Raw genomic sequence first — 15135 nt, 5'->3', positions numbered from 1 at the left:
AAAAAAAAAAAAAAAGGAAGAAAGGAAGGGAAGGAGGGAGGGAAGAAGGAAGGAAGAAAGAAAGAGGGCTATTATTTTTATAGATCCCCCAACATTTAACATTTAAAGGGTAGTATGGGAGGGCTATGAATTCAACCCAGTGGCAGAACTCTTGCCTAGCATGCATAAGGCCCTGGGTTGAATCCCCAGCACCACACACAAAAAAATTTTTTTAATTAAAAATAAAGGATAGAGTGGGAATATGAGGAACAACTTCAAGCCAACAAACTTTATTACATAGAAAAAATGGTCAAATTCCCTGAAAGACACAAATTACCAATCTCACTCAAAATACAAATGGAAAACCTGAACATAACAGTGGTGTTTAGGGCTGGGGCTGTAGCTCAGTGGTAGAGTGCCTGCCTAGCACGTGTGAGGCACTGGATTCAATCCTCAACACCACATAAAAATAAATAAATAAAATAAAGATATTGTGTCCATAAAAAAGAATTAAAAAGTGGTATTTAGAAAATTAAAACCCTCATTCATAAACTATCTAATTTCCATCACATAAACCACAGCCAATTCCAAATTGTAAATGTGTCATCACTGAATGTGGATTTAGTAAGAGATGGTAACAATCAGATCTCATTGTCTGATCCATGCCAGCTCCAGCAACCACTCACTATATCTATAAAAGAAAACGAGTTATAAAAAAAAAAAAAAAAAAAACTTCTACGAGAACTTCAGGCTTAAATAAATATCTTCACTAGTGAATTATATCTAATACTTAAGGTTAAAATAATACAAGTTTTAAACAAATTCTTTGAGAAAGTAGAGGAAGAGATCTTCTCTATATACAGTAAGGCTTAATTATTCTGATATTAATACAAAAACATTACAGAAAAACTACAGACTTCATGAATACAGATTCAAAAATTATTATTTTTATTCATCATGTGTGTTGTACTGGGGATTGAACTCAGAGCCTCATGTATGTGCTCTACCAATGAGCTTTATCCCCAGTCTCTCAGAGGCAAAAATCCTTAACAAAATTTTGGGAAATGTAATTCAGCAATATATTAAAAGTATATAAATTTATTATGACCTAGTAAAGAATTACTCCAGGAATGCAAAATTGGTTGAGTATTTGAAAGTCAATATAATTCAACATATTAACATAATAAAGGAGAAAAATGTAAGTATCACAACAGATACATTAAAAAACTTGAAAAAAGTCAATACTCATTTATGATCAAATTTTTCAGGAGGCTGGGTTATAAAAGGTTTTATACACAGCATTGAAAAAAAACTCTCAGGAAATTATGAATAGAAGGGAATTTCCTTAACCTGAAAAAGGGCATCTATGAAAAACTGAAGCTGATATCATACTTAATAGTGAAAGACATAATATTTTCTTTTTATGACTGAGGGTCATGCAAGAATGTCTACTCTCACTACTGCTATTCAAAAATGAAGCTCAGTGTGGTGGCACACACCTATAATTCCAAGCTACTAAGGAGGTTGAGGCAGGAGGATTGTAAGTTTGAGGCCAGCCTTGGCAACTTAGTGAGACCCTGTACCAGAATAAAATTTAAAAAGGGATGGGGATGTAGTTCAGAGTTAGACCACTTCCCTAGCATGCATGAGCCCCTATATTCAATCCATATCACCCCACCCCACACACAAAAAAAAAGAGAAAAGAAAAACATACTGGTAAGTCTAGTGAGTGTAATAAGACAAGGATAAAAAGTCATGTAGATGGGAATGGAAGATATAACACTATTTGCAAGAGAATCATGAGCATGTACATAGAATTCCCTACAGATCTATTAAAAACTTATTAGAACTACTAAGTGAATTTAGCATTAGCTCAGGCTAAAGGGGCAATATACAAAACCAACTCTATCTTTTACATACTATAAATAAATTTGAAGATGAAAAACTTGAAATGCTTAAGCAAAGGCACCCAAAGCATGAAATAATTAGGATTAAGTTTTATGAAATAAGTGAAAATGTGTATGCTGAAATATATAACACATAATTGAAAGTAATTATGGAAGGCCAAAATAAATGAAGAAGTATACCATGTTCGTGTATCAGAATACTCAATATTGCCAAATTGGCAATTTTCCCCAGACTGATCTGTATATATTAGAGTAATTCCAATTAAGATCCCAGCAGGCTTGTGTGTGTGTGTGTGTGTGTGTGTGTGTGAACATGTGTAAATCTACAATCTGGTTATAAAATTTATAAGGGCATGCACATATTGTGTGTCTGCTATTCCTGCTGCCCAATTTGCTTATGGTATTTCTGATGCCCCATGAGCACAGAATTCCAGTGATCCTGTGATGCATGAGAGTTCAGCAAGAATCAAATCAAATAAAAGGTAAGCAGGCTACATCTATGACAAAGGATCAGGGTTTGGGTGCTGAAAGCCAAGATACACCATCCTTTTGTACCCATTTAGAATTTAATTAAACAAAATTACATTCTAAGAAACAGGAACAACCACGATACCCAATGATGTCTTTTCTTCACATGTTTCTCCTCTCTATTCACTAAACACCTATATTGAAAATGATGACAAATAAAGGAAATATGAAGAAATCCATAAGTCTTTTCCTTTCATTCCTTCCTTACTCATGAGCAAGAGGAAAGTGGAGAGTGTTTGCAGAATGTGTTCATGTGCACACATCAATAAGTGAAATGAAAACTGCTAGTTGGTTTGGGCAGTGATTCCACTGTTCTAATAAGAAGTAAATACAGCCAGTGTGGTGATACTCAACTATAATTGCAGCTACTCTTGCAGGCTGAGGTAGGAGGTTTGCAAGTTCAAGGCCAGCCTGAGCACCTCAGTAAGACCCTGTATCCAAATAAAATCTAAAAATGGACTAGGTGTGTAGTTAAGTAGTAGAGTACTTGCCTAGCATGTGCTAAATCCTGGGTTTGATCACCAGTACCACCAAAAAAAAAAGAAAAGAAATATATATGCAATCTACAAAATATGACATGTGTTATTCTGGTGATTCTCAATGCAAGTCAAAGGCTCTTATCTTTGTGTATGAGTGTGTATGTGTAAGTTTTAGTCAGTTTTTTTTTTTTTTTTTGCCACTATGACTAAAAGGCCTGACCAGCACAATTGTAGAGGAGGAAGAGTTTATTTGAGGGCTCATGGTTTCAGAGGTCTTAGTCCATAGAAGGCCTGCTCCATTCCTTGAGGCTCAAAGTGAGGCTGAACATCATGGCAGAAGACTGTGGTGGAGAGAAGCAATGCACATGATAATCAGGAAGTAGAGAGAGAGAAAAACTCTGCTCTCCAGATACAAAATATATATACCCCAAAGCCATACCCTCAATTTTCACCTCCTGCAGCCACACCCTACCAATTTAGTTATCACTAAATTAACTCCTATCAGGAGAGGGAATTTACTCACTGATTGGGTTAAGACTCTTACAACCCAATCATTTCTCTTCTGATCCTTCTTGCATTGTCTCACACAGGAGCTTTTTGGAGACACCTCACATTCAAACCATAACAGTGTGTGTGTATGTGTTTCTGGAGATCAAATGAACCTATAGTCTCACACATGCTAGGCAAGTACTCTACTACTGGGCTACACCCTCAGCCCCTATATATCCATTTAAAACTGTCTTTTGTACAATAGAATATTGGGCTGTATAATTCATGCTGATAAGTTAAACTTTTTTGACTTTATTTACAATGTCATTATATGATAGGTAAAAACATAATGTTAAGGTCGAGATCAATAGTCATGCTGGGCACAGTGGTGCACACCTGTAATCCCAAAGTCTTGGGAAGCTGAGACAGGAGGATCGCGAGTTCAAAGCCAGCCTCAGCAATGGCAAGGCCCTAAGCAACTCAGTGAGACCCTGTCTTTAAATAAAATACAAAATAGGACTGGGGATGTGGCTCAGTGGTTGAGTGCCCCTGAGTTCAATCACTGGTACCAAAAAAAAGAAATCAATAGTCATCAATTACAATGAGGGCAGGTAGCCTTGATATATTGTGATGAAACAGCGTTTTACCTCATTAATCTACTTCTCAAAATCCATAACTCCAGTCTAACCATGATAAAATAAATACTAGAAAAATTCCAATACAAGGACAGTCTACAAAATATCTGAGTAGTACTCCAAATATTCAAGGTCACCCCAAACAAAATCTGAGAAACTGTCACAGCCAAAAGAAATCTGTGGAGACAGCAAATAAAAGAATTATGGTATTCTAGATTGGATTCGGGAAGGAAAAAGTACATTTATAAAGCAGAGAAAATTTAAATAAAGTATGGAGTTTAGTTGGTGTTAATGTATCAATATTGGTCCATGAATTATAGAAAAATGCACCATAATATTGTAAGATGCTAATAATAGGCCAAATGGGCTATAAATTAAAATTTATAAATTATAAAATTTATAAATTTACAATAATTCTAAAAAAGAAGGCTCTTTTAAAAGGAAATATAAATGCATATCAAAAAACAGACCAGAGGAAAAAAGTACCTTTAATGAATTTCCCTCATATTTTTCGAACAAGGGGACTTTCATTGTCATTTTAAATTGGCCCCCACAAATTAGGTAGCCAGTCCTGCCTCTGTCCCAGTGTTTTCTTCTCAGGTCTCAGGCTGGGGTAGTTCTGGGTGTTTGTTAGAGTCCCTAAGGTGATGAGTAAACTGTCAATTGGAGCCCAGCCAGGCAGGCCAGCATAGGGTAAGTTCTGTGCTCTGAACTTGTCTGGATTCCAGGACAGGCAGAAGCAGCAGCTACAGTCTGGAGGAGGTCCCCACACAGGCCAAATAATGTTTCTAAGGGAAGCCTCTCCTCAGCATTGTGGACAGCGTGGAGTCCATAGACCCCTAGAGCTGGAAGGGACCTCACTCATGATTCTAGTACAGTCCTACCTACCTTTTAGGGGTAAAAAAAAGTCATAAAATGAGGCAAGAAGAAGGTTAGAAGATTCCCAAGTGTCCAGAGCCACAACAGATGAATGACAGCAGGAGTCCCACCCAGCACCCAGCTGCTACTGTCTGCCTTCAGCCCAGGTCTGGACCTGCCTTCTCTGTCCCTGTGTGTTTCTAGCAGACTCAGCTGCTAGCCCACCTTTTCTCAGGGCCCCTTCCTTGCTTCTCTGAGCACATACATGTGTGGGCTCAGGGGGTGCTTGTGAGTGCACTGGTGTCTCTAGGCCCCTGTTAGGATGAGGCCAGAAGCAGAAAAGAGAAGGCTCTTGTCATTGCATTTTCCCACCTGGAGATTTCCCCTGGGGCAGAGCTGGGGGAGGAAAGCAGGAGAGCCACAGGCTGGACAGGGCCTGCTGCAGTCAACAGCTGCAAGTCTGAGAGCAAGGACTGCCATTAGTGCCATTAGGAAAGAATGCAGAGGAGGCAGCAGCAGGGGGCACCCTGAGCTGGGGAGGGCAGAGCTTCTCACAGGCCCTGCCAAGTGAAATGATAGGGACTCAGAGGGAGGGAGTCTCTGTTCCTGCCACAGAAGTGCAGCCCCACCAGGAATGGGAATCCCTGGGCCAGAAACTCATGAACCAGAAACCCGTCCTGGGCTTCCTCAAATTCCCCAGAGGAGGGCACAGCCCTGGAGACTGTTGTCATGGCAGCAGCTGGCCAGGCTGACTGCCTTCCTCCTTTCTGCATGGCTGCTCTGTCTGCCTTCAGATACTTCCAACTCCTGCTTCCTGAAAATTTCTGTGCTGCCCATCCTGGCTGTACATAAATGTGGCTGGAACCCACTGCTCAGTTTTACAGTGGTTAAAAGCACAACCTCTCATGTCACACTGCTGTGTTGTTGTTGTAGTAGTTCTGGGGATGGAACCCAGGGCTTCATGCATGCTAGGCAAATGCTCTACCACTTGGGCTATGTTCCCAGGACCTGCTTAGGTTTTATTTTTATTTTCTATTCTTCCGTACTGAGGATTGAACCCAGGGCCTCTCATGTGCTAGGCAAGTACTCTATCAATGAGCTATGCCCCCAGTCCTTTTTAAAATTTTGTTTTGAGACAGGGTCTCAATAAGTTGTGCAGGCTGGAGTCAAACTTTTCAGTCTTCCTGGAATTACAGGAATGCACCATTGCATTGGCTCCTGCCCAGGTCGTTTTTTTAAAAATCATTGGTGCACTATACTTAACAAAAGTGGGATCCATTATGCCATATTCATACATGTACATAACACAATTTAATCATTCTCATTCCCCAGTACCTTCCCTTTTCTTTCTCTCTTCCTCCTCCTGATCCACTTGCTCTACTCTATTGATTTCCCTTCTATTATTATTATTCTAATTGCTGCATTAATGTGGAGTTCATTGTAGTATATTTGTACATACACATAGCATAATTTGGAAGATTTTATTACTCAGTACTTCCCTATTCCTGCCTAGGTTTTATTTATTTATTCATTTCTTTTCTATTGCTACTGGGGATTGAATCCATGGGTATTCACTCACTGAACTAAATCCCCAGCCCCTTTTAAATTTTATTTTGAGACGGGGTCTTGCTAAATTGTCCAGATTGGGCTTGAAATTGTGATTCACCTAGCTCAGCTTGTGGATTTGCTGGGATTACAGGTATGTGCCACCAGGCCAGGCAACCTGCCTTGGGTTTTAAATCCCATCTCTGCTACTACATTTCCATGGGAACAATTTGTAACCTCCCAGAGTTTACTGTTTTTTGTTTGTTTGTTTGTTTGTTTTTGAGAAAAAGAAATAGAAGTTTTATTGCTTTGTTAGCAAAGGAGAAACAGAGGGGACTCCTGTCCCAAAGGCTGTGATTCTCTCTTACATTTTAAATGGGTTCCTTAGGCTTAAACCTTTGCTAATGATAGTAAACCAAGCAATATACCCTCCTAGTACCCCAAGTCATCAGTATCAAATCAAATTCATCAGAAGGATTGTTTTTCAGCCCTCTGCTTGCACCCAAACTCTACACAAACAAGTGGTGGAGCTTTCCTTTGTTACAAATGATTGTCACTTCAGCAGAACCACCTTCACCTTATTCCTTTTTTGAGAGCCCTTTCTCTCAAGGGGACCTCAAATCAGCTACTGCTGGGCAGAGACTTAGAGCCTATATGGAGAGTCTATCTTCATTCCTCTTTTCTTCCTTCTACTTCCTCACAATTTTCTTATATACCTCATCCCCATATTTACCAAATTATCATCAAAGGCTAATTTAAGATGGTTTGAAGGTTTTCATGGACAATTTTGTCTTCTATCAGGAGCACCAGAAAAAAAGTGATCCCACCTTGAGAAGTCTCACTGAGATGACAGGAGGTGAACAAGCCAGAAAGGACAAATTCAGGGCTGCCACACACATTATGAAAAAGGATTTTTTAAATTTGGAGTCAGAATTCTGTTGAGATTTTCCCTAGATATTTCCTGAGCTTGCTGACTTTATTATTCTGTTTAGTACTAATGGTATACCTTAAATTACTACTTTGTAGCTAATATACTGAATGAGAGTCTGGATGCAAACAATGAGGTAGTGAATCTAACAAGATAATATTTAGCCCAAAAAACAGAAGCTTCTGTACTTTGATTAAGATTAAAATGGTTTACAAAAAAGCATTAGTAGCTGGATACATGAAACACATTGAGGGGTTATCAAGTGACTGTAACTTAAACTAGATTCAACTTTGTGATATGGCATTCCCAAAATCTACTACAAATTTAGGATTCATCTGTATATGTATGGTACCTATTCTAGAATGATATGGGTGATAAAAATCACTGAATTCTACATTAGGCAGAATATGTTTTGTTGTTTTGGTACCAGGGATTGAACCCAGGATGGCTTAACCACTGAGCCACATCCCCACCCCTTTTTATTTTTTATTTCGAGATAGGGTCTTGCTATTTTGCTTAGAGCCTTGCTAAGTTGCTGAGGCTGGCTTTGAACTTGCAATCCTCCTGCCTCAGCCTTCCAAGTCGCTAGGATAGTCCTATGATGCGCCACCATGCCCAGTTTAGGCAGAATATGTGGTATTTTCCAAGACATTTACAGGTTCAGGAACATGTAGAATGGTGAGTGAGCTTGAAAATTGTCATATCTGAAATAGCCTAAGTAACTGGAGAAAAATGTCTTGGTAGGAGCAAATATATTAAGAATTACTTGAGGGGCTGGAGTTGTAGCTCAGTGGTAGAACACTTGCCTAGCACTGGGTTTGATCCTCAGCACCACATAAAAATAAATAAAATAAAGGTATTGTATCCACTTAAAAAAAGGAATTACATGAGGTAGCATATGGAAAATAGCTCTAGGGCTGGGGATATAGCTCAGTGGTATATTGCATGCCTAGAATGCATGAAGTCATGGGTTCAATCTCCAGTACTTAAAAAAAAGCTTTATTACTATTGTTACCAAACCCAAGTAAATCTTGCTGGGTATGGTGGAGCACACATGTATTCCCAGCTACTTGGGAAGCAGGAGGATCACAAATTCAAGGCCAGCCTCAGCAAGTTAAAGAGACCCTGTCTCAAAATGAAAAAAAAAAAAAGAAAAGAAAAGAAAAGGGTTGGGGATGTAGCTCAGTGGTAGAACTCTCCTGGGTTCAACCACAGTACTATTAAAACAAAACAAAACAAAACACAAACCTTAACTCAGTCTAGGTTTCAAGCTCCTTCTACTAGGCAGCGGGAAGGGAAGGAGGACTTATGTGGAGAGAGGACTGATGACTGGAGTCTTTTGTGGCATCACTCAGGTTGTCTGAAATAGGACATTATGAAAACTGGTGGTTGGTATGTAAGTCCAGGGTCATAATGCCCCATGAGCCTTGAAAATATTTCAGTTATCTTTGTCTTGTGATCCTCTATTTGACAAGGAAAAAAGAGATTTGGGGGGTTTTGATGCACCAATTTGCACTGCCAGTTCTGGACTAATATGTCTATGTGCAGAATTAGGCAGAAATCTGACTCAAAGGTTAGGGTAGCAAAGGAGACAGATGCAATATGAAGGCAAAGATGCCAATCTTTTTCATCTTATTTTAGTCACCCACTGGACACCTGCAGGTCCAAGCGAAGAGTCAGTGCTTTCAGCAAAAGTGACCTTTAAGTCCCTGAAGAGTAACCTAGGCAACTATTATCATCATCACCCACATGTCAGAGGTGTTATCCACAGCAAAGCTAGTAGGAGGCTAATAATATATTGCTGAACTTCATGACCTCCAAAAATTAATCATTTTAAAAATCAACTAGAAACAAGTGAAGCTAGAGGGTTTATTGAGGTTTTTCTTTGGCTACAATATTTATAATAAAAGAATAGTAATTAATAGTATTGTTAGTGCTTTTTCACAGTATTATTTACTCTTCCCATTATTATACTTAATCTATATACAGCACTTTCTATGTGCTAGGCAATATTCCAGATCCTGCACATGTACTGACTCACTGACTCATGTACTCTACTTACCAATCCAATGGGATAGGTACTACTATTGAGAAGCCAATCCTTGGCAAAAGAATCAAGACAAACTGGATGCAGTGGCACATGCGTGTAATCCCAGTGGCTCTGGAGTCTGAAACAGGATAATCACAAGTTCAAAGCCAGCCTCAGAATCTTAGCAAGGCCTTAAGCAACACAGTGAGACCCTGTCTCTAAACAAAATATTAAAAAAAATGGGCTGGGGATGTGGTTCAGTGGTTAAGTACCCCTGGGTTCAATCTGTGGCACTGAAACTTTTTTTAAAAAAGAAGTAGAGTGAAACTTTGTTTTAAAGACACATATCACAGAAAAACAGAAAATTAAAACAATTATGGAAAAGATATAAAGGCAAACTATTATCATTTCCAATTTTTGTCCCTAGCCCTTTTTTATATATATTTCATTTTGAGCCAGGGTCTCACTGTGCTGCTTAGGGCCTTGCTAAATTGCAGAGCCTAGCTTTAAATTCATGATTCTCCTGCCTCAGCTATCAATGGACCTTTTCATTTTATTTATTTATATGCAGTGTTGAGAATTGAACCCAGTGCCTCAAACATGCTAGGCAAGTGCTCTGCCACTGAGCCACAACCCCAGCCCTAGCATGGTTTATTATTGACTGTCTTCTCTGTTGCATCTAAATTTTGGGGTCCAGCAATTCCAGGAATCAAAGTATTTGTTGATTTAATGAATTAATATAAACTTTCTCAACTAGAAGCACCAATAACTGGCTGACTAAGGATTTAAGAGTCCCAGTAAAATCTATTTTTTTCTGTTATGAATAGTAATAATTTAGATATACATATAAACTATTTATTGTGCCTATGTGTACATACATGTATCTAGATAGATAGATCTGCATGTGTGTATGTATATATGTGTGTATATAGAGAGAGGGGGAAGAGAAAAATGCCATGCTATCCATCAAGAACTCTCCCATTTCAAATAATTAATAAATACATTTTCTGTATTATTTGTACTTAGGTGGACAAATGTATATTTTGATTTATGAAAACCAAGTACTGAATCTTTTTAGAAGTGTAGAACTGAATGATTATCAATTTATATTGGAGCTTTTCTTTGTGATATAGGTCTGGGGCCTCAAAACACACACACACAAAATAGTGATGCCAAAGAAATATGAAAGTTTGTCTTCCATGAAAGTGAGAAGAAATGAAAACATGCTGATGGAGCCTAAATGAACATGACACCGTTATAGATGTGGATTAAATTTGAGAGTGTTGTGGTGATTCGTGAAAGTCAAATTGCATTGCAGGATCTGAAGAGAAGGGGAAATCAGAGGCTTTAGTGGCTGAGGAAGGGACGGTGGTGGGAGAGAGGTAAGCAGCAGGCAGGAAGAGACAATAACCACCGAGACCTGATGCTAATCGTCTCTGGTAACCAGGGAACAGACAAATATAAACAAAGAAAGGTGAGTGACAATGCCTGGTGTGTCTGGGGTCAGGAGATTCTGGCAGGTTGCTGCGAACAGTCGCCGGTCAAAGTGGTAACTGGGGATCTGAGCTCGGCAGTGACGCGCGGCCCTCACGTGACCAGGAGCCTATGTCTGCCCAAGTCCCTCTCGTCCTGGTCCTTTTTGCCTGTCCAGACACCATCTCCCTATTACCCTTTGGTCGAGAGGGAAAGCAGAAGGAAGTAAGTTCCCTCGATCCTCTGAAATCGGTGTGAGTGTTGGTGCTGCCTTGTAATCCCTGGGAACAGATCCGGATGGCTGAGTCCAGGCCTTTCGGTAGGCTCCAGCCCCGCCCTCCACCCCGCGCCCACAATTTTGTTAAAGAAAATGGTGGTCTTGGGGTTTCGGGGAAGAGGTGGGTGAAGCCCTCCTCCCGGGAGGGAGGTGAAAACACTTGGAAACAATTTCTAAGTAACCCTCGCTTCCACTTCCCGCCTGAAAAGAAATGACCAGCTTTGCTGGGTGGAGAAGTGGGGACATAGAGGACAAAGCTTGATGTAGGGTCTGAGTAGGGAAGCGAACCCCAAGGGGGTTGGCATGGGGCCGGCAGCTGAAACTGGGGGTGTGCGTCAGTCAATTCGCCCTCCTCTCTCCCCGCCCCCTACCCTGTCCGGCGTCTGTCTGCAGTCTCAGCGGGGCACCTTGAGGAGGGGACGACTTAGGGGTGCACGGATGTGAGAGGTCCAGGTGGGGGAAGGGGTGGGCAGCGACCCAGGATAGGGGTGCAAGGGAGGATGCCGAAAGGAACGGAGTCTGCAGGGCCCCCACTGCCCCGCCCCTGTCACAGTGGGAGAAGCCTGTGGCAAGGCCTGCTGGGAAAATGGTGGGCTTTCGGGAAGGAGGGGGCAACCAAGAAAGCGACTTGGTGACGAGAGCCCGAGAGCCTCTAAGTAAACGCAGGTTTAAGGACTTGGGCCACGAATCAGGGCAAAGCAGCTATTAGTACCCATGGCCAGGGTGTTGGTCCAGCTGCCAAGTATTGTGACTCGACTGCCTTTTCTTGTCTCTTAAGAATAACTGTGCTTGAAGAAGAAAAATCTCAACATGGAAAAATCATGCAGAGAAAACGAAGAACAGCCACAGAACTCGCCAAAGGTCGATGAGGAGCGGTCTCCGGAGGAGCAGCTTCCTGACAACCAGTGTTCCGAGGACGAGCAGTCCTCTGAGGATTGCTCCTCTGAGGAGGAGTTCTTTCCCGAGGAACTCCTGCCTGAGCTCCTGCCTGAGATGCTGCTGTGTGAGGAGCGCCCTCCGCGGGAGCGCCTCTCCCGGAAGGACCTGCTGGCGGAGCGCCCTCCCATGGAGCAGCCTCCTTGTGGAGTGGGCAAACATAAGCTCGAAGAGGGAAGTTTCAAAGAAAGGCTGGCCCGTTCTCGCCCGCAGTTTAAAGGGGACATCCATGGCAGAAATTTAAGTAATGAGGAGATGATACAGGCAGCAGATGAAATGGAAGAGATGAAAAGAGTAAGAAATAAACTCATGATAATGCACTGGAAGGCAAAACGGAGCCGTCCTTATCCTATTTAATGTGTTTGGCCTTTAGTGCAGTTTTGTCTCATAACAGTATTGCCACATGGACTTTCTGTTTGCGTTCTCTTATGGCTTTTTTTCCCCCGTCTTCATTTTATCTTTGTATGCAGTTTATTTTACATGTCTGGCTTGTAACTGGCATAAAATTGGCTCTTTTGCCTCCTAAAATCTGATTCCCACCCATTTGCATGGAAAGATGTACATTATATATTGTGAAGTGGAAAAAAAGCAATTTTCAAAAGGTATATATAGTATCCCGTTTTTGTAAAAAAAAAACGCGTATATTTATATATTAATATGCAAAGAAAAAACTAAAAGTATATACTTAAAAGGCTTAACAATGGCTATCTAAGCAGTATAGTAGGTGATTTTTATCTTTTTAATTTTTGCTTTATCTGAAATTCCCATTTTCCCAGAAAAAATTCTACTGTTGCAAAAGAAACAATGTAATGAAAAAATGCGAAGCAACTTTGTAAAAAATAAAACAAAACCCTGTTAATCAGCTTATAAAGACAATGTGACCCTTAATAAATATTTGTCAGAACTTAAAGAAAAGTGATTCATGTTTCTTCTGAATCTCTTAGGCGGGATTATAAATCAGGTATTTACTAATAGCTAAGAGTCTTATTTTCACATATGAATAAGAATACGACCTGCCTTACAGTGCTGCTGTGGGACAAAATGAGATAAAGATTGTGTGAACTGTGTTCTTTTCTTTCGTCACCTACACTACAGGATCCCAACTACTATAGATTCTCTTCAAACACAGGATAGTATTAAAAGGAGGTTTCATTCATGCTCACAAATTCCTGTGATATTCCAGGTGAGTGGCACATTCTGTTCCTATCCTACTGTACTCTCAGACACTGCCATACTTACCAGGTAAAGCTGCTCCTTCTTGTAGGTCCTGCTCCTGCCACCAGCCCCCATGCTGCTAATGTCCTTAAAGTGCACCACCTTAGTGATTGCTTTGCAGTCCCTGGTGAGCCAAAGCTGCACTTTGACTCCTATAGGTATATGCAGAATTCCCCTCTTCCAGCTGGGATATTACACTTACCCAATATATACCATCCCAAATGCTGCTTAGACCTTGATGTTTTAAAAGAATGCTTAGCAAGGTTGGTGCATGCCTCTAATCCCAGCATCTCAGGAGGCTGAGACAGGAGGATTGCAAGTTCAACAGCAACCTCACCAACTTTGTGAGACGCTCAGTAACTTAGCAAGATCTCTAATAATAATAATAATAATAATAATAATAATAATAATAATAATAATAATAATAAAGGACTGGGGATGTAGCTGAGTGGTAAAGCACCCTGGGTTCAATGCCCAGTATGTGCCCAGGGGGAAGAATTCTTAACAAAATAATCCTGTCCATTTTTTCCTCTTAAAGACTCCATTTTCTTCCCTGGACTCAAACAAGAGTCCCCTTGGGGCCTGGGTTAGGACAAATTTGTGAGAAAGACACTATTATATGAACTCAGAATTAAACCTCCCTCCCAAATACAAGAATAATTATGATTTCAGTTGCCTACCTTGCCTTTTGTTAAGTTTTATCAGGGGCTTCAGGGAAATTAACCTTACTAATTTATCTAACTTGTATGAATAAAAGAGGAAAACAAAGCTTAGACTCAAACTCAGACATTCATCTATACTACTCCATATCCATAAGAAATATGAAAAATACTTTAAAAATATTAAAGTACTATATGTGTATTTGTATATATATTATGGATTCTTCATTAAACTACCTTGGTAAGTCCTAAGATTTTTATTTTGTTGATCCTGTTAATGTTAGAAATATAGATAGTACTTAATAACTTTTTTAAACATTATGACCTGTCATGAACTCAGAGTTTTTGTTTGACTATGTTGGCATCAGTAAGTGTGTGCACTTTTCTAGAATTATGATTTGCAATTCCAAAAAGAACATAGTGGGGAGAGATTGTTTCCTCAAATTCAGCATTAATGTTATTTATATATTTTATATATCAATGTTTCTCTTTAAAATGCAGATACCTGGGCTTTATTCTAGTCCCACTAAACCTGCTCTTTTGCAAATTAGCACACTAAAATTGGAAAGCCACTGGCATATACAATATACTGCTAATTTTAGTAACAAGAAACTATGACATAAAAGTATAGGTAATTGCATCAGAATTAAAAGGTGAAAGGTTTGTTCATATTTTCAGTGACAAACTAAAGACAACATTACCAATTTTACATAAAATTTAGATTTCTTGCAGCAAAGCAAGATATACACAAAATAAAAAGCAAAGACATGACTTAATAGCTAGATGCATTTTCATGATGAACTTTATGTAATGCCTTCTGCTCCTTTCTTATGTGAGTAAAATACATCACAAATAAATTCAAAGTTTTCCTCTGGTACTCAAGTTACAAAATGCTTGAGCAAACCCTGATCCTTTGGCTCTAATTTGACTTTTATTTTTTTTCCCGTGTATGATGCCATTTTGAGAGCTCTTCATCTCTCCAGACCATTCTTCAAGGTCATGGCAGCCTGATGGATGCTGGAAGAGCTGGAATTCTGACCAGAATGATGTAAGATTCCAGGGGCTCACCATGCCAGTTTTATACAGCAGAACACATCCAACCCCTGGCACTTATGGGGAGGCAAGGTGCAGGCAGGCATGGAAGGGCTCCCCCAAGCCACACTCCTCTCCAGGTTGGGTCTGCCTTTGTTCTCTGCTC

The 15135-nt window shown here is 40.0% G+C and overlaps 1 protein-coding gene and 1 pseudogene across 3 annotated transcripts; both read left to right on the top strand.

Annotated features, from left to right (window-relative positions):
• LOC107152462 overlaps window positions 1–11836 on the top strand; it is a 20113-nt pseudogene extending 8277 nt beyond the window's left edge.
• Tceal1 (transcription elongation factor A like 1) lies at window positions 10722–12973 on the top strand. Of its 3 annotated transcripts, none has more exons than XM_048796855.1 (2): window positions 10722–10851; window positions 11906–12973. In XM_048796855.1, the coding sequence occupies exon 2, from the start codon at window positions 11938–11940 to the stop codon at window positions 12418–12420; it is 483 nt and encodes a 160-aa protein (XP_048652812.1). In that variant the 5' UTR covers window positions 10722–10851; window positions 11906–11937; the 3' UTR covers window positions 12421–12973. The 3 variants fall into 3 exon arrangements, with proteins under 3 accessions (XP_048652812.1, XP_015353480.1, XP_048652811.1); XM_015497994.2 differs by lacking the exon at window positions 10722–10851 and adding an exon at window positions 10931–11075; XM_048796854.1 differs by lacking the exon at window positions 10722–10851 and adding an exon at window positions 10946–11169.
• The last annotated feature ends 2162 nt before the right edge of the window (window positions 12974–15135 follow it).

Source organism: Marmota marmota, unplaced genomic scaffold (genome assembly GCF_001458135.2).
Source record: "Marmota marmota marmota unplaced genomic scaffold, marMar, whole genome shotgun sequence".
Taxonomy (NCBI): Eukaryota; Metazoa; Chordata; class Mammalia; order Rodentia; family Sciuridae; genus Marmota; species Marmota marmota.
This window is presented reverse-complemented; position numbering and strand designations above follow the sequence as displayed.

Bases quoted from the DNA above. Each gene is read 5' to 3' on its own strand.
- Tceal1 (XM_048796855.1), top strand. From the start codon at position 11,938: ATGGAAAAATCATGCAGAGAAAACGAAGAACAGCCACAGAACTCGCCA.